General features: G+C 36.0%; 2 protein-coding genes across 4 annotated transcripts; both read right to left on the bottom strand.

Annotated features, from left to right (window-relative positions):
• Positions 1-1,711: 1,711 nt before the first annotated feature.
• LOC126966273 (sentrin-specific protease 8) lies at positions 1,712-6,223 on the bottom strand. Of its 3 annotated transcripts, XM_050810258.1 has the most exons (4): positions 6,014-6,223; positions 5,849-5,888; positions 5,240-5,748; positions 1,712-1,984 (listed from the first exon to the last, which is right to left on the bottom strand). In XM_050810258.1, the coding sequence occupies exons 3-4, from the start codon at positions 5,670-5,672 to the stop codon at positions 1,776-1,778; spliced, it is 642 nt and encodes a 213-aa protein (XP_050666215.1). In that variant the 5' UTR covers positions 5,673-5,748; positions 5,849-5,888; positions 6,014-6,223; the 3' UTR covers positions 1,712-1,775. The 3 variants fall into 3 exon arrangements, with proteins under 3 accessions (XP_050666215.1, XP_050666216.1, XP_050666214.1); XM_050810259.1 differs by lacking the exon at positions 5,849-5,888; XM_050810257.1 differs by having other exon boundaries at positions 5,849-6,222.
• Positions 6,224-18,863: 12,640 nt separating this feature from the next.
• On the bottom strand, positions 18,864-22,219 carry LOC126966283 (cytochrome c). Its single transcript, XM_050810274.1, has 4 exons — positions 22,055-22,219; positions 21,488-21,565; positions 20,958-21,066; positions 18,864-19,401 (listed from the first exon to the last, which is right to left on the bottom strand). Exons 2-4 carry the CDS (start codon positions 21,557-21,559, stop codon positions 19,256-19,258), a joined length of 327 nt encoding a protein of 108 aa, XP_050666231.1. The 5' UTR covers positions 21,560-21,565; positions 22,055-22,219; the 3' UTR covers positions 18,864-19,255.
• Positions 22,220-22,600: the final 381 nt, after the last annotated feature.

Genomic DNA, 22,600 nt, shown 5'->3' on the forward strand with positions numbered 1-22,600 from the left:
TCAATAAAATGTTTAAGTAGGGATAACAGAGAGAAAGAGAGAGTTGTTATACTGAAACTTGCAGGGCAAGCGTCTCAGCTATTAAGTTGACACAGCGACATCCCATTCTGCACGGACGCACGCTAAGAAGGCGAAGATATTAGTAGGATTATCATATGAAAATAAATAAAATGTGCCAAAAGCCAGTCATCACAAGAGTAATTGAGTTTTGTGTACACGTACGTAAACGTGATACTTCGTAAATATCACGTTTTCACTTAATTATATACGACAGTGCGGCTTTCGCCAAGGTCCGTCGGCAGCCGATCTTCTGGTATACCTAACACATAAATGGGCGGCGGCTATCGAGAGCAAGGGAGAAGGCCTGGCAGTTAGCCTGGATATAGTGAAGGCCTTTGATAGGAAGTGGACCTCCAGCTTCCTCACTGGGCGCAGCACACAGCTCGTTATTGCTCGAACTCGAAGCCCGTGAACGTTGGAGTGCTCCAAGGCTATCCTACACTATTTCTTCTGCGTATCAATGATTTGTTGGGAGGACATACATTACTATGCAGACCGTGAGAGTGATCCCGTATACACGGGCCATGTAGGTCTCTCTCGGGTCGACGAGTGCCGGGAGGAACCAGTATCTTCTATCGAGTCCTCACTTGAGAAGATCGCGGAATGGGGTAAATTGAACCTTGTCTTATTAACTCCAGAAGACTCAAGTTTGCGCATTAGCTACAATTTTGATATCACCGCTCCTCGACAACGCCTCCCTCAAAGCCTCGCCTAGTATCGGAATACTGTGTCTCGATTTATCGAGCAATTGCCAATCCCGCGGACATCTGGAGGGCAAAGCTAAATTGGCTTCAAAAAAGCTGGGCGTCATAAACAGAGCACGGCAATACTTCAAGCTGGCCCACATTCTAGCGCTCTACAAAGTGCGGTTTTAAAGAACTTTCTTCAAAGCTGTAAAATGAGCGTCCTTGTGCGGTGTTTCCAGGACGATACGACATCAGACCTACATTCAGGTTACCTTCAAAAAAAGCGCGTACACTTATCTTAAAAGCCGGCAAGTTGCAGGAGAATGTGAGCGGCGGTGATCACTTAACATAGGGTCACATGTATGCTCGTTTATTCTCTCTTCCATAAAAAACATTTCCACCCATATGAATTTTTGTGTCTCAGACCCGAGAGGAATGTGCGCAAGAAAAAAGAATTTTGTCACCAATTTATATTTTAAATACAGTGAGGGCGGTCACTTTGTGCCCAATATGTGTAATCATTAAGAAATAAATTTATATTATAGTAAGCTTTACCGCACAAACATCTTTTAACAATTCTTTTGTATATCGTAATATATTGGTTTCTTACAGTTGTACATATGCTTCCATATATACATCGCCCAACACGAGACTTCCTATAATTATATTGTTATTAATTACATAATAATAATATAATCAATAATAATTGCTTGTCTGCTCAAATTTGAAACATATTTTTCCTTTGTGAATATGAAGTATTGTCCTATAAAGTAAATTGTTGCTTTGGTTCAGCAAGGCCTAATCCAACATATACCTAATTGGAACTTTTAATGTAGTCAATGAGTTCAAAGAGTTTACATAGGAAAAAAAACATTTTTTATTCGACTCAAACTGTCTATTTGATCATTTATACATATGGATAAATTAATAACATAATTTTATTAATTATGTAATTTATTTATTTTAAAAATAATCAGTTGTATAATAAATAATGTATTCAAAACAATATGTTAACAAAAAACTACGTTACTATCCTGAATTGGCGAGATTATGAATTAAGGCTAATATCTCTTTTCTCTTGGCACATGGGTTAATTTTTATAGTCATGTCACACGATGCAATTTCTCCATTACGTGTTGCATGTTCTGCAAGTGTTTTTGTGTTACATAGAACATGTACTCCACAGTCGTAGCCATTGCTTTGTTGTATGCATTCCTTATCCGAAAAATGTATTAAACCTAAAAGCATACAGAGTTAAAAAGAAATGCATTTAAAAAAATTATAATTGTAGATATTTTAAGATTCGACAAGAGGATATCTGTTCAGAATTTAAGGAGATAAAAGCTGGAGTGCCTCAGGGAAGTGTATTAGGTCCAGTCCTGTTCCTACTATATACAAATGACATTCCTGAAATAGAAAATAACGCTGGTGCGACCTTTGTTGATAATACAGCTCTAATGGCCGTGGATAGTTATAATAAAGAGGCAGCAGAGAAAGTTCAAATAGCCGTAAACACAGTAGTTAAGTGGACTAAAAACTGGAGAATTAAACTTAATGAAAGTAAGTCTATTCATGTAAATTTTAGTAATAAGAAACCAGATTACAAGTCAGTTTACATTAATAAGAAAATAGTACCATACGAAAATACAGCTAAATATCTGGGCATGACTCTTGACACAAAGCTCCGCTGGAAGGCTCACATAAAGAAGAAAAGGGGAACACTCAGAACTTTGTTTTAAAAATATGTACTGGCTTCTAGGAAGACACTCTAAGATGTCATTACAAAATAAAGTTTTATTGTACAACCAAGTCCTTATGCCTGTAAGGACTTATGGGATCCCGCTGTGGGGCTGCACCAAACACACAAATATTTAAATCATACAACATTTCCAGAATTAAATTTAAAAATGAATTTCCAAAATGTTAAGTACACATCCTGTTCGCAGTGGTATACCACAAGGCTCTGTACTGGGACCAATATTATTCACATTATTTTTAACTGACTTGCAAAATGTTATAGGTCTCCCATTCTCATTATTCACGGATGACACCAATTCTTTTGGGAACCTTATACATCAACAGGGTGAACTACAACAAAATTTAAAAGCTATTGAACACTGGACAAAGGAATGGTTACTTTCACTGAATGACAAGAAATCCACTGTTCTACATATTTGAAAAAAGGATCCCCGAGTATCATATTGGTTAGACAATAAGCAACTAAAAGCTGTAGATACACAAAAAGACCTAGGAGCATATATGTGCTATAAGCAATGATCTCAAATGGGAAGCACACATTGTGGCTACTGTGAATAAAGCCAACTCAATCCTGTACCTAATCAGAAAAGCATTCTTCAACATCATCAAGAAAACATTTTTAAAAATCTATAAAACTTATATTAGACCATTACTGGAGTATTCATTTCAGGTCTGGAATCCATATTTTGTTAAGGATATAGAATTGTTGGAAAGTGTACAGAAGCGAGCTAACTAAGTTGCCAAGGGAACTGAAAAAATCTTACATATGAACAAAGACTTACAAAGCTTGGACTCAGCACCCTCAAAAGCAGGCAAGAAAGAGGTGATCTAATTGAAAAATACAAAATACAAAATAATTATTATAATGTCCCAAATTTTGAAAGCATGTTTCCAAGGAAGAGCAATCCTAGACTAAGGGGACATGATACGAAGCTAGAATACCAATTAGCATCATCAAATCCATTAAAACACTTCCTGACCAACAGAGTTGTTCATATATGGAATAGATTGCCCAAGGATGTGGTTATATCAAAATCTATTAATCAGTTTAAGAATAGACTGGTCAAACATTTGACCAGTATGGCATGACATAGATATGGCAAATGATATAAACACAACAGCGAAAGCTGCTTAGTCTATTATAATTAATAATGAAGTATTAAGGGAAATGTGAATGCACCTTGGTACATTAGAAACAGCGATCTCCATAGAGATCTTAACATTGAGTTCGTTTTTGTTTATTATGACAATGTAATGTAATGTAATACAAAAATATATCAGATATGACTCTGAACACCTTTACCAACCAATGTAGCTTTTTTTAGTCTCAGTGAGTAATTGACAGTAAAAGTTCATGCATTGCTTGCTAGTGATTTATGAAAAATAACTACATCCCGAGGATGTCATAAAGCATTTACTATTGAGATCAGAACAGACACGAAAATGATACAGATCAGAAAATGGAGACTCAAAGAAATAGCTTCGTAAATCGCGTCAAAGAAATGTGGATCAAGCATTAATTCAGTGGTTTGAATAGAATCACGAGAAACAAAAAGGATAACCTTGAGCGGCTCTATGTTATAGCAAAAAACAAGTTCTTTACCGCACATTTTGGTATTCTCGAAAAAAATTGGGGAAAATTCGTGGGGTAATCTACGTCTGTTGATTGAAATTCAACAACATACTGTTTGATGTCTAAGTGGTTGAATCTACGAAGACAATTTTCTGATGATTATATAAGGTTTTAGAAATTAAAGCCAGACAGAAGAGAAAACTTTTATAGTAATTCTTGTAGTATAGGCAAGTTTTGGAAAGACTGTCATGGTAGCAGTAAATATGAGTGGCACAGTGAATAAGATCTAGCCCATAATTGGAGAGTTATAAAAAAAAACAAAATGTTTTAGCAGTGCTGATTTAAATTCTCTGACAATTTCTTTCCTCTCCCCAAATACAACAATAGTCTTACAGCCAATGGATCAAGGGATAATTCAAATCTATTTTGTAACTTTGCATAGCATCAAGAACAGCTTGTTTACCTAGTAAAGGTGGTTTCAATAAAACTTCTTACTGAAAAACATGAAATTAAGTATCTATTTACACAATAACCTACTGGTTATAATGTAATTTATTTACCATAGTTCATATATTTATAGCATATTATATTTATTTAACATACTGCAACACTTGGTAAGCATCATGAAGATACATCAGTTTGTAAAGGGGTTTGACACAAGGAGATGAAATGATACGAAACTCCCAGCCATCATATAATATTGTTAAATGATGTTTAATGGTTATCAATTAAAATTAAGGTGAGTTGTAATCAAATTACAACTTTGGAGTTCTTCTAAATGATATCCATTTATAATTTATTATATAATATGTTGTAGTAGCCCACTATAGTCCTCACAACTTCTATCATACTTCAATAATAATAAAAGTATGTTTATTCATGAAAATTTATTGAAGTAGGCATTACTTTGCCGAAATCCATAATTATCAAAATGATTTGAGTTTTCTTTAGTGTTAATTCCGCCAATATTTGTCTTAAAATAATTTAACACATGACTGACAGTCTCATGCCAGATTTTGGCGAGTCATCACATCCTGAGGATGCCTTGTGTAGAGGCGAAACACATGTCGAATTGTTTAAAGACAAATATTGGTGGAATAAACACTAAAAACTCAAATCATTTTGATGTTTATTCATATCCAAAATTGATCTTAAAGCTTACCTGCTTTTGAAAAATATGACATTAAATGACTAGAAAAACTCCATGCCACATTGTGATTACTTCCACACATAGAATCATAATGGAAAAAGCTGTTCTCATCCCTAGAATATACTAACAGACTCCAGTGAGATCCACCAACCATGTCAGGTGCGCTGTTATCATTAAGGGCAAAGAAAACAAACTTTTTAGCTTCAATTTTTAAGGGTTCTAGAAATATTTTAATTTCATCTGGTGTAACCATTTTAATACATTGGGTCACTTCGGGTGGTACAAAGAGTATATCTTGGCTCTTAATAAATGTTACTTTTTCCAAATATTCAAAGTAAAATGATATTATTGTATCATTCAACCAGTATGGTCCATTTAGGAGTTCAATATCAGATTGGTGTAATAAAGTTTCATGAAAACTAAGTACCACTGATGCCTTTGACATTATTAGGTTATTTTGTGTCTTCTTTTTCCTTTATTGCCCAGTATTATTTCCAATTTTTCAGAAACGGAGAAAGTATCTGGTAAGTAACAAAAAAGAACGAAAATAAACAACTAGGTGTACACACATAAATAGAACATACATTAACTCTTTAACTAAACTATGTAGTAGGTACTCACCATTTAATTTAGCTTAGTTTTGCTGTAAGCCACATTCACACTTAAATTCAATTATAAAACGTGATTAGGATTCAACAATAATAAAAACACTGTCATGTCATAACGTCAGTCCACAAAAATATAACATTCTCACTTAAGTATAAATTTAAATAAAATTAAAATCACCTTTTAGTATCCCACAGATGACTTATTTTTGCATATAATTTTAGAGTCCACTAAAGGAAAAGCGAATAATATCAGAATTCAGAAACAGTCTTTTTTTCCAAATTTGTAAATAATGAATTCATAGACTTTTTTTTTTGGTTCTGTTCGTCCATCTGGACAGGCAAAGGGGTCAAAAGCCCATACAGCCAAGGAATTCATAGACTGATGAGTGATCATTGAATGTCAAACCACGACCATAGAATATATTTAATAATTACTTTTGACACAAGCATGGTCGGATTTGGTCCAACCCAATCACAGAGTACCCTTGTACTACTAAGTAGTAGTCTATACAAATATTATAAAGAGGAAAGGTTTGATTTTTTGTTTGTTTGTTTGTTTGTATGAATTGAATAGGCTCTGAAACTACTTGGCAGATTTGAAAAATTCTTTCACTGTTGGAAAGCTACATCATTTCTGAGTGACATAGGCTATATTTCATTTTCAAAAAAAATAGGCATCCTTACTAAAATTACGATAACGTAATCCAAGGTGTGAAAAAAATATCAAAAAACTACCTTACATCGCGTGCGCTGCGAAAACTATTGATGATAGAACAAAATGATATACTACATTTTTTTAGAACACACCATTATCTACAAAAAATCAGCGGCAGCATATCTCTAACTATTACAGTCATGTCACAATAAGCGTTTTTTTATTGAAAAAAAGAAATTAAAATACCACCGCTACAAAAAGCTCTTTATTTGTACCTTGGTATTAACCCTTATCAAAATAAATGATGTATTATTTAAGACTGCTTCAATATCTTTATATTACTTTTTGAATTATTCGATTCTGACAATCCATTCAAAAGATATCACGAGTTAAAAAAAAAATAAAAAATAAACTGTATTCGGCTAGCTATGCGTTGTAGGCGTCACTCGGGCAGGGGTACGGGAGGGGGGTTAAGATCACGAAATAAACTTGCCGCGCGGCTTACTCGCGCGGTCGGCTCCCTACGTGATGGACGTGTGCGGAATTTACGCTTGATAATAATTCGTTTAGTAAGTAACTAAACCGTTTTAAAAAGTTCTTTTCAGAACTAAACCCATTTATATAAAATATTGTTCACTTAGTTATTAACCTAATAAATTACTTGAATATTTTTCATGATTTTCAATTTAATTTTAATAAATAGTAGGTAGTTGTGTACGTTGTAATATAGTAGCATATATAGCTTACAGTTATGCTAATTTAGTTCAAAGGCATTTTTTCTTTTGTCATTTTGAAATGCCTAAAAGATCAAGATCTCAACTTTCTAGAAATAGTTCCCAGGCCAGGGCATCAAAAATACGTCGAAATGAAGAATCTTCATCAGAAACTGAAAATCGTCTTTCAATTCATAGACAATATGTGGCACAATCGCGTGCTAGAGAGTCGAGTACCGAGCGTTCGCAACGGCTCGCTGAACAAAATATGAGAACCGCTCAAATACGCGCGCGAGAATCCAGTTTGCAGCGTTCTCAACGGCTCGCTGAACAAAATGTGAGGACTTCTCGAGTCCGCGCGCGAGAGTCCAGTCTTGAGCGTTCAGAGCGACTAGCTGATCAAAATTTGAGAACCTCTCAAGCACGCGCGCGAGAATCGAGTCTTGAGCGTTTACAGCGTCTAGCTCAACAAAATTTGAGAACCTCTCAGGTACGCGCGCGAGAGTCCAGTCTTGAGCGTTCGCAGCGCCTTACTGAACAAAATCTAAGAACCTCTCATGTGCATGCGCGAGAGTCAAGTACTCAGCGTTTGCAGCGGCTTGAAGAGCAAAATATCAGAAATATTCAATCTCGCACTAGGGAATCAAGCTCTGAGCGTTTCCAACGCCTTCAAGATCAGAGAGAACGACAACAGACGTCAAGAGCGAGAAGTCGCAATCAAGTTTTAGCCCATAGTAAAAGATCGGCTTTTAGATACGATCCACAGATTGATTATGCTCAACAGTCTTCCGTCCAAATCGGCGACATGAATAAGATCTGCCCTAAGTGTTCAGCCAAAAAATGGGTCGATGAAACTAATGGCATGTGCTGTGCTTCTGGAAAAGTTAGTCTCCCCAGTATTCAGGAACCACCACAGCCAATAAAAAATCTTTTGACAAATAATCATTCGCTATCTAGACATTTCATAACCAACATCCGTAAGTACAATAGCCTATTTCAAATGACTTCGTTTGGCGCCAAAGAAATAAGAGAGGGTAATTTTTAAAATAGAGGGACAGGTATATCATCTTATTGGTAGCCTTTTACCACCACCAGGCCAAAATCCACAATACTTGCAGGTATATTTCATTTCAGACGCAGATCAGCTATCATTGAGGTCAAACATAGCTCCAACGCTGAAAATAGATTTAATTAACGAACTACAGACCGCACTGAATAGCCACAATGTATATATACGAAGCTTTAAACAAAACATAGAACGCAATTCTTCGGATAATTTAAAATTAATTATTCATTCCGACCGCCCACCACAGACAGCACACCCGGGTAGATACAATGCTCCAGCTGTAAACGAGGTAGCCGTTCTCTTGGTTGACGAAGAAAAAGGCCCCAGAGATATAGTGCTCCACGGAAGAGACGGCCAACTTAAAAGGGTCTCTGAGTTACACCGATCGTATGATCCACTACAGTATCTCTTAATGTTCGTGAAAGGAGAAGACGGTTATTATTTAACCATTCCGCAGGAAGGTACAGCGCGTAACAAAACTGTGACGTGCATGCAATTTTATGCATTTAGGTTGATGGTTAGAGCTAACTGTTTAAATGCATTACATTATTACAGGGACTTATTTAGTCAATATATTGTCGATATGATGGCAAAAATGATATCGGAACGATTGAATTACATATGTCGTAACCAACAGAGACTAAGGGCTGAAGAATAAATTCATCTCAGAGATGCTTTAAATCAAGACGGAAATGTTGACCCATCAAATATCGGTCAACGCGTAATCTTGCCATCTTCATTTACAGGTTCTCCGCGTTACCTGCATGAAAAAACCCAAGACGCGATGACTTATGTCTGAAATTACGGGAGACCAGACTTATTTGTCACATTTTCGTGCAACCCCGAATGGCCTGAAATTAAAGCGGAACTACTACCTGATCAGCGATCTTTCGATCGTCATGACATCATTTCAAGGGTGTTTCATTTGAAAATGAAGAAATTCTTAAATTTATTCGTTAAAAATGAAATATTCGGCAAAGTGAAATGTTACATGGCAAGTGTAGAATGGCAGAAGCGAGGTTTACCACACTGTCATTTGCTGTTTTGGCTAGAAACAAAAATCCAACCAGACGAAATTGATAGCGTCATAGTTGCGGAACTGCCCAACCAACAAAACGATCCGATATTGTACGATATCGTAACAAAAAATATGGTGCACGGACCATGCGGAGAACATAACTTATCAGCACCATGTATGAAAAACGGTATTTGCACAAAAAAATACCCACGACGTTTAGTCAACGAAACTCAGACTGGAGAGGACGGATATCCAGTTTATCGTCGTCGTGATGCCGCAAATGGAGGACTGAGCGCTTCGCTAAATATCAGAGGCAGAAATTTCACTATAGATAATAGTTGGATTGTCCCATATTCTCCACTTTTGTGCAGGACGTTTAATGCTCACATAAATGTAGAGTACTGTCACTCAGTTCAAGCCATCAAATACATTTGTAAATACATAAATAAAGGATCGGACCAAGCTACATTTGGCGTCAGAAACCCAAATGATGAAGTGGAAAACTACGTAAATGGCCGTTACATAAGTACTTCCGAAGCTGCTTGGCGAATATTCGAATTCCCGATCCATGAGCGGCATCCTACAGTTTTGCAGTTAGCTGTCCACTTAGAAAATGGCCAAAGGGTGTATTTTACCACAGAAACGGCTGTACAAGTGGCCCAAAATCCACGTAAAACAAGATTGCTGGCTTTTTTTGAGCTCTGTAATGAAGATGAATTCGCAAAAACACTTCTTTACCACGAAGTCCCGCAATACTACACATGGGCCAATAATAAGTTCACCAGAAGGAAGCGTGGTGAGAATGTAGTTGGCTATCCAGGCATAAAAAAAGATTCCGCTTTAGGTAGAGTCTACGGTGTCCATCCTTCTCAATCCGAGTGTTTCTATCTTAGGATGTTGCTGCACCACGTACGCGGTCCAACTTCATTCCAGTACTTGAAAACCGTTGACGGAGTTCTGAAAGAAACGTATCAAGCTGCTTGCCGTGCTAGAGGTTTGCTAGAAAACGATGACCATTGGGAAAATACTCTCAGAGAAGCTTCGCTTTCTCAATGTCCATTACAATTGAGAGAATTGTTTGTGGTCATACTTTTATTTTGTCAGCCATCGGAACCATTAAAATTATGGAACATTTTCAAAGACGATTTATGTGAAGATATTAGACACAGAATCAGACAGCAAAATCAAGACATCACCTTACCATACAATGAGGACATTTATAACGAAGGTTTGATACAAATAGAAAATAAACTGTTGCAATTAAATGACAAAAGCCTAAGTGATTTCGGATTACCATCATCAGTTCGTACAGAAAGCAATGCAGCAGAGACTATGACTCATCGCTATGATACAAATAATTTGACCGCTTTTGTCAATGAAAACCTGCCAAAGTTAGTCCCAGATCAAAGACATGCTTTTGAAACTATAGTCGATAGCGTCATTCATGACAAAAGAAAAGTTTTCTTTTTGGATGCACCTGGTGGAACGGGAAAGACGTTTCTTGCAAATTTGATACTTGCTAAGATAAGACAATCAGGGAAGATAGCAATAGCAGTTGCTTCCTCAGGAATTGCTGCAACTCTCTTGAAGGATGGCAAAACTGCTCATTCTACTTTTAAACTTCCACTATCCGTCAATCTTGAACAACAATCTACATGTTCCATCCGCAAAAATGGACCTATTGGTAAATTACTACAAGACGCCTCATTGATTATGTGGGACGAATGCACGATGAGCCATAGAGCACATATAGAGGCCGTGAACAGAACCTTACAGGATCTAAGGAACTCCTCTGCAGTCATGGGCGGGATTACTTTTGTATTTGCTGGAGATTTTCGACAGACTCTCCCCGTTATTAACAGAGGCACGCGAGCAGATATCATCAAGGCATGCTTGAAATCGTCTCCCTTATGGACTACGATTGAAACATTAAAATTAAGGACAAATATGAGAGCTCATCTTCATGGAATCACTGATAGCGATTTCCCACAGCAACTGCTAAAACTTGGGGAAGGAATTTTTCCAACTCCAAATTTAAGCGGTCATTGTGACATTCTTCTGGATGAGTCTCTAGGCCAAATACTCCATAATTTGGAAAATTTAATAGATTCTGTATACCCTGATATCGAGAATTTGCACGAAAGAGACTTCCATTGGCTGTGTTCTCGGGCTATAGTATCACCTAAGAATGATACTGTCAATGAAATAAACAATCTGATTGTTCAAAAAGTCCCCGGCCAAACAAAAACATACAAATCGATCGACACTGTAACGAATATTGAAGATGCAGTCCATTATCCACAGGAATTTTTAAATTCGTTGAACCCTTCTGGACTGCCACCCCATGAATTGACGTTAAAAATCGGAATCCCAATCATGCTTTTAAGAAATTTAAACCCTCCGAGCATGTGTAATGGGACGAGGCTGCTTATTAAGGAGTTAAAGGACAATTTAATAGTAGCAACTATTATCACTGGCCCAGCAGGTGGTCAACTAGCTCATATACCGAGGATACCGATGATCCCAACTGATCTGCCAATCCCATTTAAACGGCTTCAATTTCCGGTAAAAACATCTTTCGCATTAACAATTAACAAGTCCCAAGGCCAAACCTTCGAATTAGTAGGGATCGATCTGCGAAAGAAATGTTTTACTCATGGTCAACTGTATGTTGGTCTATCGCGAGTCGGAGCCCCTGAAAATCAATTTATTTTGCTGCCACAAAATAAAACAACATCAAATATTGTTTACAGAGAAGCTCTAACAAAATAAATGTATTTTCTTTTAGGGTTATGACCTCAATAATTGAAAAAAAAAAACAAAAAATTAAAAAAATATATCAAAAAAAAGAAAAAAAACCCCAAAAATATACAAAAAAAAACACACAAATACAAAAAAATCATTAAATAATATCTGAATTTAATTATTCTTATTTTTTTTTATTTACTCTTTTTTAGGAGCTCGACGCAAAAAGGGATGAATATGTGTCATATTATTATTATTATTATGAATGTGTTAAAATTAACAAATCTAAATGTAATGTTTAATGCCCGTGCGAAGCCGGGACGGGCCGCTATACTTTATATGGCAAAACAACGTTTGCCGGGTCAGCTAGTAACTAATAAGTAGGTACGAGGGCTGCACTAAAAGTATCGGGAATGGAATATTTCCACTGTTCCTGTCATATTAAAATCTTTTTAATTGAAAACTCCTTGGTTTTAAAAATCGAATACCATTTGTTTATTTAAAAAAAGATTCTTGGTCTTCTCACAAGGTCTTTTCAAACTTGTTTAGTCGTTGAGAAAATGAAATTGACTCAAGAAGAGAGAAATTCTAGAGCGATGATTTATTATGACTTTCGAAGTGGTTTAACACAAAAACAGTGTGTTGACCGGATGATTTCTGCATTTGGTGATGAAGCCCCATCCAAAACCACAATTTATCGCTGGTTTGCTGAATTTGAACGTGGACATGTCAAGCTCAGTGATGATCCCCGTCAAGGTCGTCCAAAAACTGCAGTTACCAAAGAAAACGTTGATGCTGTGCGTAAGCTGATTGAGGAAGATCGACATGTGACATACCGCGAAATACAGGCAACTTTAGATATTGGCATGAGTCAAATACAAATAATCTTGCATGAACAATTAGGTGTAAAAAACTTGTTTTCCCGATGGATACCGAATTTGCTCTGTGAAGAGCAAAAAGCGGCTCGCGTTACTTGGTGCGTCAGGACTCTCGAAAGATTCCACGCAGGATAAAAATTGTTCGTTCACGGCGTGTTGCTAAAAAGAATGGTGGCCACGTTTGTCTCCAAAACCGGCCATGTTGCGACTATTCTTCTTGAGGGACAAAGAACGGTTAATGCAGAATGGTATACTAGCATTTGTTTGCCACAGGTCGTTTCTGAACTCCGTAAAGAGAATTGCAACCGCCGCATCATCCTCCATCACGACAATGCGAGTTCTCACACCGCGCACAGAACAAAAGAGTTTTTAGAGCAAGAAGACATAGAATTAATTAACCATCCACCGTATAGCCCCGACCTAAGCCCTAATGATTTCTATACTTTTCCTAAAATAAAGAATTAATTGCGTGGTCAGAGATATTTATCACCTGAAGAAGCTGTGGACGCCTACAAAACGGCCATTTTGGAGACCCCAACTTCCGAATGGAATGGTTGCTTCAATGATTGGTTCCATCGTATGGAAAAATGTGTAAAATTTCACGGAGAATTCTTCGAAAAGCAATAAATACATTTTTAAATTGTAATGTTGTGTCACTTCCTTGATTCCCGAAATTCAGTGCCGCCCTTGTAGTAGTAAGACCAAACCATCGGACGCGCTCCGGTACCGGACCATAGTCGATGGTATGTCGTATTATCCAATGTCCATCGCGACTACGAAGGCGGAGCCACCTACGCCCGGACCGTCTGATGACCGTATCTGAATATATATTCGAATCTGACCAAGTGTTAGGCTCTTATCGTCTTCGGATTCGTAAGTCTTATAGACGTACCTACCACTTCCCAGGTAGTAAATCGTAACTATAACTATTTTTTCAAGTCGTTGACAAAAATATATATATATATATATATATATATATATATATATATATATATATATATATATATACATATATATTTATATATATATATACATATATATACAACGTGAACCAGAAAGGGTATAACATCCCTTCAATGGTACGTTATTTGGGTCATATGCAATAGTATGGTGATGTTATAAAAAAAAGAAAAACACTTCGCTACGAAATAAAAATATTATTTTTCAATTTCTTTTCTTAGACAACCCTAACTTTTAAAGAGACTGCCAGTTTTAGGCGGGGCCTTTGTTTATAAACAGAATGAGGTCACCTACCTATGGACTTAAACATAAACAATAATCTATGATTAAGGAGTATGCACACTACATGAAATGTGGCTTGTGTCTATGTATTTATTCATTCATTTTTTACTTCCTGTTATTTCGAAACAAATTAACAAAATAAGAAATAACATAACATTACACAGTTTCACATCTGTATTCCTGAATTCCTGTACCCACGTTTCACTATGTTTAATTCCCACGTAATGTGGGGCGACCATCTACATTTATGAACTATGGGCTGCTAGTGAGAAATTTCCTACGAAAAACTCAATAACTGCCCCATTCCATACGAGGATGGTCAAAGATATCCATATTTGACAAAAAAAATCCTTGAAGAACAATTTCTTAATAGGAGTCTATTAGAATTATCTTTATCGGATAAAACATTTTTGAAATAAAATGTCAAGTCTCATTTGCCCAGTAATAACAACAGCTACAGTGCCATTCCGACCAAACCATAATAATGCTTACACATTTTTGCTTCACGGCAGAAAATGGTGCCGTTGTGGTACGCATAATCTACAATTACAAATTTGGAATTATTTTCAATGTAACTTGAAGAAAACTTCAAATAGTTCTACATTGAAGTGCATACGTAATAACTAATCAAAACAGTGAACTCATTCAATTTCGAACATAATAAACAAATCTTGAATTAAAAATGGTGCAGTGTGTAGGGTGCCTTTAGAATAGACATTTACACACACACAGAGCAGTAAATATCGTGTTTCAAGGCACAATAAAATTCAAAGAGTATTAACGCAGACAGGCCGATCTTTTCAACCTAACATATTTAAATAAACACAAAATGTTTAACGTTATGATTGTCGCAGTTTCTAGCAAATTTCTTAATTCGCTTATGAACATACAGAAAGTATCAAGAATATTTTGAGATGTGTTTACGCATAGTGCCTCACCATTTTTGCTCTTGCGGTGGATTGGGTTCGACGGGGGATTGTCTTCCCTCAACCGCTCCTCCTTTTGCGCCATGGTAATGTTTTAGAGAAGTTTTGTTGCTCGCGGCCCTCACCCCTGACGCCTACGGGTCAGGGAGTGAGGCAGCCGACGATGGCCTAAGCCACGCTGCGAGGCTCGCGACCGACAGCCCGTCGCCTCCATCCTACATAACCCTTTATTTACCCACCCTAGTCCCACAGATCCTTGGGACACGCAAGCCCCTCACCGCGACAAGGTGACAGCACGATCGGGGGGGATCATGCTACGTCCTTACGACCAACGTACCGGAGACATTCCTAAGGTCCCCGTCTTCAAACAAACTCAAAATTATCATAAAATTAATTTAATATAATTCTCAATCTTTTTCTGAAATTGCGTCGATAGAAGGAATAATATTTTCATTCATCACAGCTTATATCCCTCACTTCGGCGGCATCTGGGAAGCTGGATTCAAGTTCGCAAAATATCATAATAAAAGAGTAATGGGAAATACTCATCTCACATTTGAAGAACTGTGTCCTCTGCCTACCTCTGAAGATTACCTAGGTTGAAGAGCATGGTCTTCAACGGGGGGAGGACATGTTTACGCATAATGCCTCACCATTTATTTGTAGCAATGTCTCAAATCGTAGTGTTGAGAATTATTAGTTACAGGTTTCAAATATTGTTCGTACCGAGGGCCTACTTTTATATTTATTTATTAAAAATCTGTCTACTATTCTAAAAACGTCTACTGCTTAATTTCTTTGTTAAAGTCATAATTATACGAAATTGCAAAAATACTTGAGTTTCACTAATTAAATACCAATCTTGAGTCTATACCTACTTATAATAAAACTGTAGAGATCGAATTTCTATACAATGAAAAAAAATGCTCAAAACCAAGTTAGGGGGATATAAGAAGTCAAGAATAAGTCCTGAATTTTTTGTTTCTCTGTGTGTACGAGCTAATCTCCCAAAGTGCTGGACGAACTTTGCTTTATGGTACCTTACATACCCGGTCAACATTTTAGATGCTTTTCATCCCGGAAAATGAAAGAGTTTCTGTGGGACAGTTAAAACCGGAAAATTGAAAAGTTCCCGTGAGATGGTTAAAAAACTTAAGTTACTTATATAAGTAGCTTAGTAAGTACATACACAACAACTTATAAAGGTAATTTAATAAAATTTGGCATCAGTTTGCTCCCTTCAAGGCATCCGGGCCGAAGCTCCTCGCGATAGCGGGGGGGGGGGGGGCCGGTCAGTGCCACAGATGCCAGTTGTTCGGGCAATCGGGACGTAACTGTGAGCACAGCCTAGGTGTGTGAAGTGCCTCGGCAGACACGGCACACCGGAGTACCCTTGTCTATCGCAATGCGTGGAGGCCTGCGTCTAGTGCGGGGAGAAGGCAAGGCTATCCCAAGGCACTCAAACACAGGCGCCATCCAGGGCGCCGATAGCCGCATGGTAGAACAGGGAAGGTGGTGGTCACTCCGCGCCTACCGCGGCCCCTATTGGTTTGATCATCGATATTATAATATAACCCTAGATGCAAGATTCCATACAAAAGTTACAGTTAAAGGTTAACATTAACATTGTAAACATGTACCTACTAATTTAAATTATACAGTCTAGGTATTTGAAAGATATATTTTTAAAGTAGCTGACCCGGCAAACGTTGTTTTGCCATATAAATTGTATTGATATTTTCCTTGCTAGTTGATAAGAGATGGCGCTAGTTGTATTCATTAGTAACAATCACACTTCTTTTATATTTTGTATAATTCACACTATATTTTTAAAAATTATAGCCTATTTGTTATTCTGGTGTGTAAGCTATATTATTGTAAAGTTTCATCAAAATCTATTCAGTAGATTTTGCGTTAAAGAAGTTCAAACATACATCCAGATATACAAACTTTCACATTTATAATATTAGTAGGATATATTAATTTCATTTAAAGACAGACCGACTAGACAGACAGAAATAAGAACCATTTATTAATGATAACCTTTCATTAAGAATGTTTTTCTAACAAGACCTGTTAAAGCCTTTGAAAATGATAAAAGTGAAAAAAAAAATGATGAAACCCATTGGAAAAGGAAGAGAATTTAACAAAAAAAGAAAGAAAAAATAAATTACAGGCGATCTGAGGTCGGAAAGTGGAAAAGGTGTTTAAGGGTAAAAAACAGTTTATATCGGTACCGGCAAAACTACAAGTCCTATGGAAAAAAGTTAAATAGCAAATTAGTAGATAATAAAAAGATCTACAAGTTTCGCTTTTACCTACACTCTTTTCACACTACCTCAAAACTTATCAGAAAAATTTAGATAACCAAGTTTTTGGTATTTTATATTTCTTTTACAAATCTTTTAATTTTAATAAAAATTCATTAAATTTGGTGAAGTTATCTTTTTATATCCCAGGTACACTGTAATTTTGTTGATTTGAAATATTTATTTTTTTCACTTTATTTAGGCTTAAACATCGAAAAAGAACCTATCCTAATTTTCAATCGAAATTTCTCACGTATAAAAATATCAGCTTTTTGAATAAAGTCGGTGGGCTTTTTGTTCGTTGCTTTGTTTCGCTACTTTTTGATGGTGTATAATAAAATATACATTACTATGGAAAATGTTCTCCGAAAATGAACGAACCGATCTCGAAGAACGGTGTTCAATATGGCGACGCACTCACGACTCGATAGTCCTCTTAGCCTCGCTGTCTATTCACCCACAGGGCACAGACTCGCTTGTATCTTGTGTTACGCTTAAGAATTTCGCTCGCACCCAAAATAAACGTTTTGGCTTGAAATATTCTGATAAGGCTTTTGTTAAATCAGCATTATTCAGCAAATTAAGCCAACCGAACGCATGTCACATATTCCGATAATCTTGGTATGTTTTGTTCAACTCTCGGGTTGTGATCTACCGGATTTACTTTACAATTGATAACCTGCTCATCCAGAGTAAATTCATGTTCATGCTGGGCAAATCAATTTGAGACAATTCTGGCAGTATGTGTTCGAAAGTTATTTTAAACACAGGAGAATGGGCACTTCTTCACGCGGTTACACTGTTCGCAATGTCGGTAACATTAATTCTTCCAACAAATAGACATAGTTCATAGCGTTATGATGAGGAAAAATTTTAAAAAATTCAGCTACATATCCAGCCAAAGGCATGTCTGTAGAATTTTGTGCCGCGTCGAGCGATCAAGCGGATCTCCGCTTGATCGCGGTCACGCATCTGCGTGTGGCGAGCGGCACCCGAATTCTCGTGTAACTAAAATATGACGCTATGCACAGCTCACATCTCTCTGCTTTGGTGGAAATAACCTGACAGCTTCGCGGCTTATCTCATCTCCTCTTTTGTGGATATAGGGCGTAAGACATGGAGAGATTGAAACATTCTCAAAACTAAAATGGTGCAGTCGCGCACTCAAGGAAACAGCCTGAAAACAATTTACATGTGATGCTGGCCGCGCAAGACACGCATCCCGTGGAGAGGTCCCACGTCCAAGGGGTTAATTCTCAACACGGTGTGGGAATAGATTATTACATTACTTCATCCACATCACGCGGGAATCAGTGACAATGGTGAAGCCGGATGGCCAAGTACCTCACCTGGCAAGTATAACCAACCATACATGACCACCATTGAGACACATGGTCCATAATAAGTACTAAAGGGCCATCATAATGCACAGCTGCAAAGAGATTCCATATAAGAATAGAAATTAAAATAAATTAACACCTTTTAACAGTTTTATTAAGTAATTGTAAATTTAATATAAACTAATATTGGTAACAATGATGGCAACTATTAAATAGGTCCATAAAGTGGGTACTTTCACAAATAAAAATCTAAGAGTGACTTATTTCAATAATTTAATAACATCAAAAGCATTCACAGCAATGTTGCACTACTCCTAACGGTCATACGTAATAACATTCACACACACAGTGGTTTTGCATTATCTATTTGATATTCATATTAAATACCAATTGTATTTTGTCATTTGAGTGGATGAATAATAAATACATTAAAATAAGAGATGATACTGATTGGGCTAAGATATAAGAAGTTGGTTCCAGTAACGACTGGAATATGCTTCTTATAATAATTTCCTAAACTTGTTGAAGTTACTTAGTAGCTTCTTTGAGGTACGCAATTAGATCTGCACGTTCATTTGCCTTCTTCAAGCCAGCAAACACCATCTTGGTTCCTGGTATATATTTCTTAGGGTTCTCCAAGTATTCAAAGAGGGTGTCCTCGTTCCAAGTGATACCTAAAACATTTATAATATCCGATTATCTAATTATCACTTATTATATAATAATAAGTTTATACACAAGCTGATCTGGAAAGGGTTTGCCAAATAAGATGTGAATGCTAATAATATTATGTTACATGATCTAGATTTATTAATTACTAGTTTTGCTATATTTAAGCAGCATTGATATATCATATTAAACATTTTCGTTAGCAGAAACAAAATAAAATTTTCACTTTTTTTATTTTAGTAATACCTTCTTTATTACAATATTGTTTATGACAAATTGAAATAATATTTTTAAGGATTTTTTTTGAACATCAAAGAAGTGTTGCTTCTGGCGTTTATTTATTAATTTTTTTTGTATGGTAAAGGAGGATGAACAAGCGTACTGGTCATCTGGTGTTAAGTGATCACCACTGCCCACAGAATACTCTTGCGTGTTGCAAGAGGAATCACAGGAGCTTTGATGGCCTTTAACGACGGTGTACACACTATTTTGAAGGTTTATTACATAAGTACACAAACACTTTTTTTTATCTGCCCTTATCACAATTATTGATTGCTTGAATACGCAAAATATCTATTCTTTGCTATTTACCTAGATATGATAAGGTTAATAAATTATCTATCAAATTCCAATGTGGTTTGTAACATTTATAATATCGACAATACCTGGTTTCAAGAGATGTATTTATGTTTGCAGGCCTTTATGTTGGGAGTATGCTAAGGTAAGGTTGCAATGCCTCAAATGAAAATATGAGTTACCTATATATTTAATTTTTTAAGGTTAGGAGCCATAGTTAGCATTTTCATATTATTCTATCAAAGTTTCATCCCAATCTGATATATGATTTTGGAATACATAGGGATTACAGTTGGAAGTAAAATAAAATATATTATTACTAGCTGACCCAGCAAACGTTGTATTGCCGATATTAAGATCGCGATACAAAAGTAACTGTTGATCGTAGATGGGTGAAAGTTTGAAGTTGTATGTATTTTTTAATGCTGACTCACAATCCAACAAATTTAAAAAAAAAATGTCAAAAAAATAAAAAAATAAATTTCGTGTGGACCACCCTTAACATTTAGGGGTATGAAAAATAGATGTTGGCCGATTCTCAGACCTACTCAATATGCTTACAAAATTTCATGAGAATCGGTCAAGCCGTTTCGGAGGAGTACGGGAACGAACATTGTGACACGAGAATTTTATATATAAGATTATTATTTAGAAATGAGTTAAGTGATGTTGGTGGTCTTAATATAGATAAGGAACTAAGTTTGAGTTATGTAAGAGCCATATCCTCTACCTTATGCCTACAAATTCTCTAGCATACAATAATTAGTACTAATAGTTGCACAGTGCAATATCAATGTATGTGACTATATTGTATAGTCATATTAATACTTTCAATTCAACATGGTATGGAAGAGAGCTCTTCTACAGATACCGACCAACCATCTCGTGCCTGCTTAGATAGTTACTGCAAGAGTGTCTATCTATAAGAAAAGAAGGTACCTAAATAACAATTCACTAACTACAAGAGCAAAACACTGATATGTACCTTTTGCCTTGTTAGCATCCGAGTATGAAAACCCGGCCGCTTGACCAGTCTTGCGTCCAATGAATCCATGCAGATTGGGTCCTACTTTGTGTTTACCACCAGCTTCAACCTAAAATAATTAATAAATAAAAATTAAATAGAGAATTAGTATGAATTTAATAAATGTGAGGTGATTCATTAAGACAGTCATGACTTTTCCTTCTAATTGAATGGTATTTATAACTTGCTAAGGGATTTACTATGCAGGAAGAAATAAAGGGGATTTATTTTGACATAAGTCCTAATACCTACAGATATAAAATTATGTAATTTTAAGCTGAAGGCCTGGGATAAATTAATTTATTGTGAGAAGTAAAGATATCTAGAAAATACTAAGTTCATATAGTGTAAGTTTAATAATTATTGTGTAATATTAGGCTATTTTTTTTTCTTGGATTGCTATAGGTTTTATCATCATTTCTATTTTTGTAAACATATAAATATATTCAAAGAAACAATTAAAATGAAAATAATTGTAACTGTCTACTCACTGTATGGCATTGTGCACATCTCTGTACGAAGATTTTCTTTCCGTTTTCAGCATTACCAGCAGGTACACCCATTGTTTTCTGCAAATCAGTAAAATAAAATAATTTAATTTAGTCCAAAATCTCCTTACGTAAGACACTGGTACAATTATTTTTTCAGTAGTTACTTAATTACTGCGATAAACCGTAACTAAGACTGCAACAAGAGTAATAGTTTTTGGCACTAATCAGAACGAGATTGAGCATTAGGAATTTAGGTCAGGAACACATGACCAACTCATGGCTCAATGTCAGTAGGGAATGATACGAAGTTCAATCGTATGATGACATTGTTACGTAATATGGTGCAAGTTTGCAATAGAATTACATATAATTGAACGGGTTATAATGGCTTAAGCAATTTAAGACCAAATATAATATTTTAAATGTGGGCTATTTATCCTAAATGCTGATATAAAGGTATAAATTCGTACTATAGGTTATGTGATCGATAACAAGACGTACAGAAATCGAGAAAGAAATCAAATATATTTCTATGTAATTCAAAGAATAGTTGTAAATAGTACTTACACTTTTTGATTTTCAAAATCAATAAAAGTTATAACTGCACGATTTTATATCAAACGACGGACACAACTGTATAACAGCCTGGTTGAAATTACAATGATTACTGAATACTGATGAATACATTGACTTACTCAATTCAGTAATTGAATGACACTTGACAGACTAGTGACCACAGAATACTTTTACCAGCTAGTGACTACTGACTATGTGACACCCTGAGACTGCCTCAATCTTAGAATACACTATAGAAGTAGTCCCCACGTGCCCCTTTTAGATAGCAATCGTTTTGACAGGAACAGTCTTAGGTCAATGATATTATAGTATTAAAAGAGCTGTGTACAATAGTTAGATTTACAATTTTATAGTGATAAGATCTTTATTTTTATTATTATATTTCACATGTTTTACTCAAAAAAAAATCTATTTACATGTATTTTTTTTCTTTCATAAATCTTAGTTTTTAAAATATGTAAGTATAAAAAACTATGTATTATATTATTAGATAGAACAAAAACAAATATTATAAAATTGGAGTGCCACCGGCAGCGA

This window comes from Leptidea sinapis, chromosome 9, assembly GCF_905404315.1.
Source record: "Leptidea sinapis chromosome 9, ilLepSina1.1, whole genome shotgun sequence".
Lineage (NCBI taxonomy): Eukaryota > Metazoa > Arthropoda > Insecta > Lepidoptera > Pieridae > Leptidea > Leptidea sinapis.

Bases quoted from the DNA above. Each gene is read 5' to 3' on its own strand.
- LOC126966273 (XM_050810259.1), bottom strand. From the start codon at position 5,672: ATGTCAAAGGCATCAGTGGTACTTAGTTTTCATGAAACTTTATTACAC. The intron at 1,985-5,239 runs GTAAGCTTTAAG...GTATGCTTTTAG, and splicing joins GTCATATTTTTCAAAAGCAG to GTTTAATACATTTTTCGGAT.
- LOC126966283 (XM_050810274.1), bottom strand. From the start codon at position 21,559: ATGGGTGTACCTGCTGGTAATGCTGAAAACGGAAAGAAAATCTTCGTA. The intron at 21,067-21,487 runs GTGAGTAGACAG...TAATTATTTTAG, and splicing joins GATGTGCACAATGCCATACA to GTTGAAGCTGGTGGTAAACA. The intron at 19,402-20,957 runs GTACATATCAGT...TAAATGTTTTAG, and splicing joins GGATGCTAACAAGGCAAAAG to GTATCACTTGGAACGAGGAC.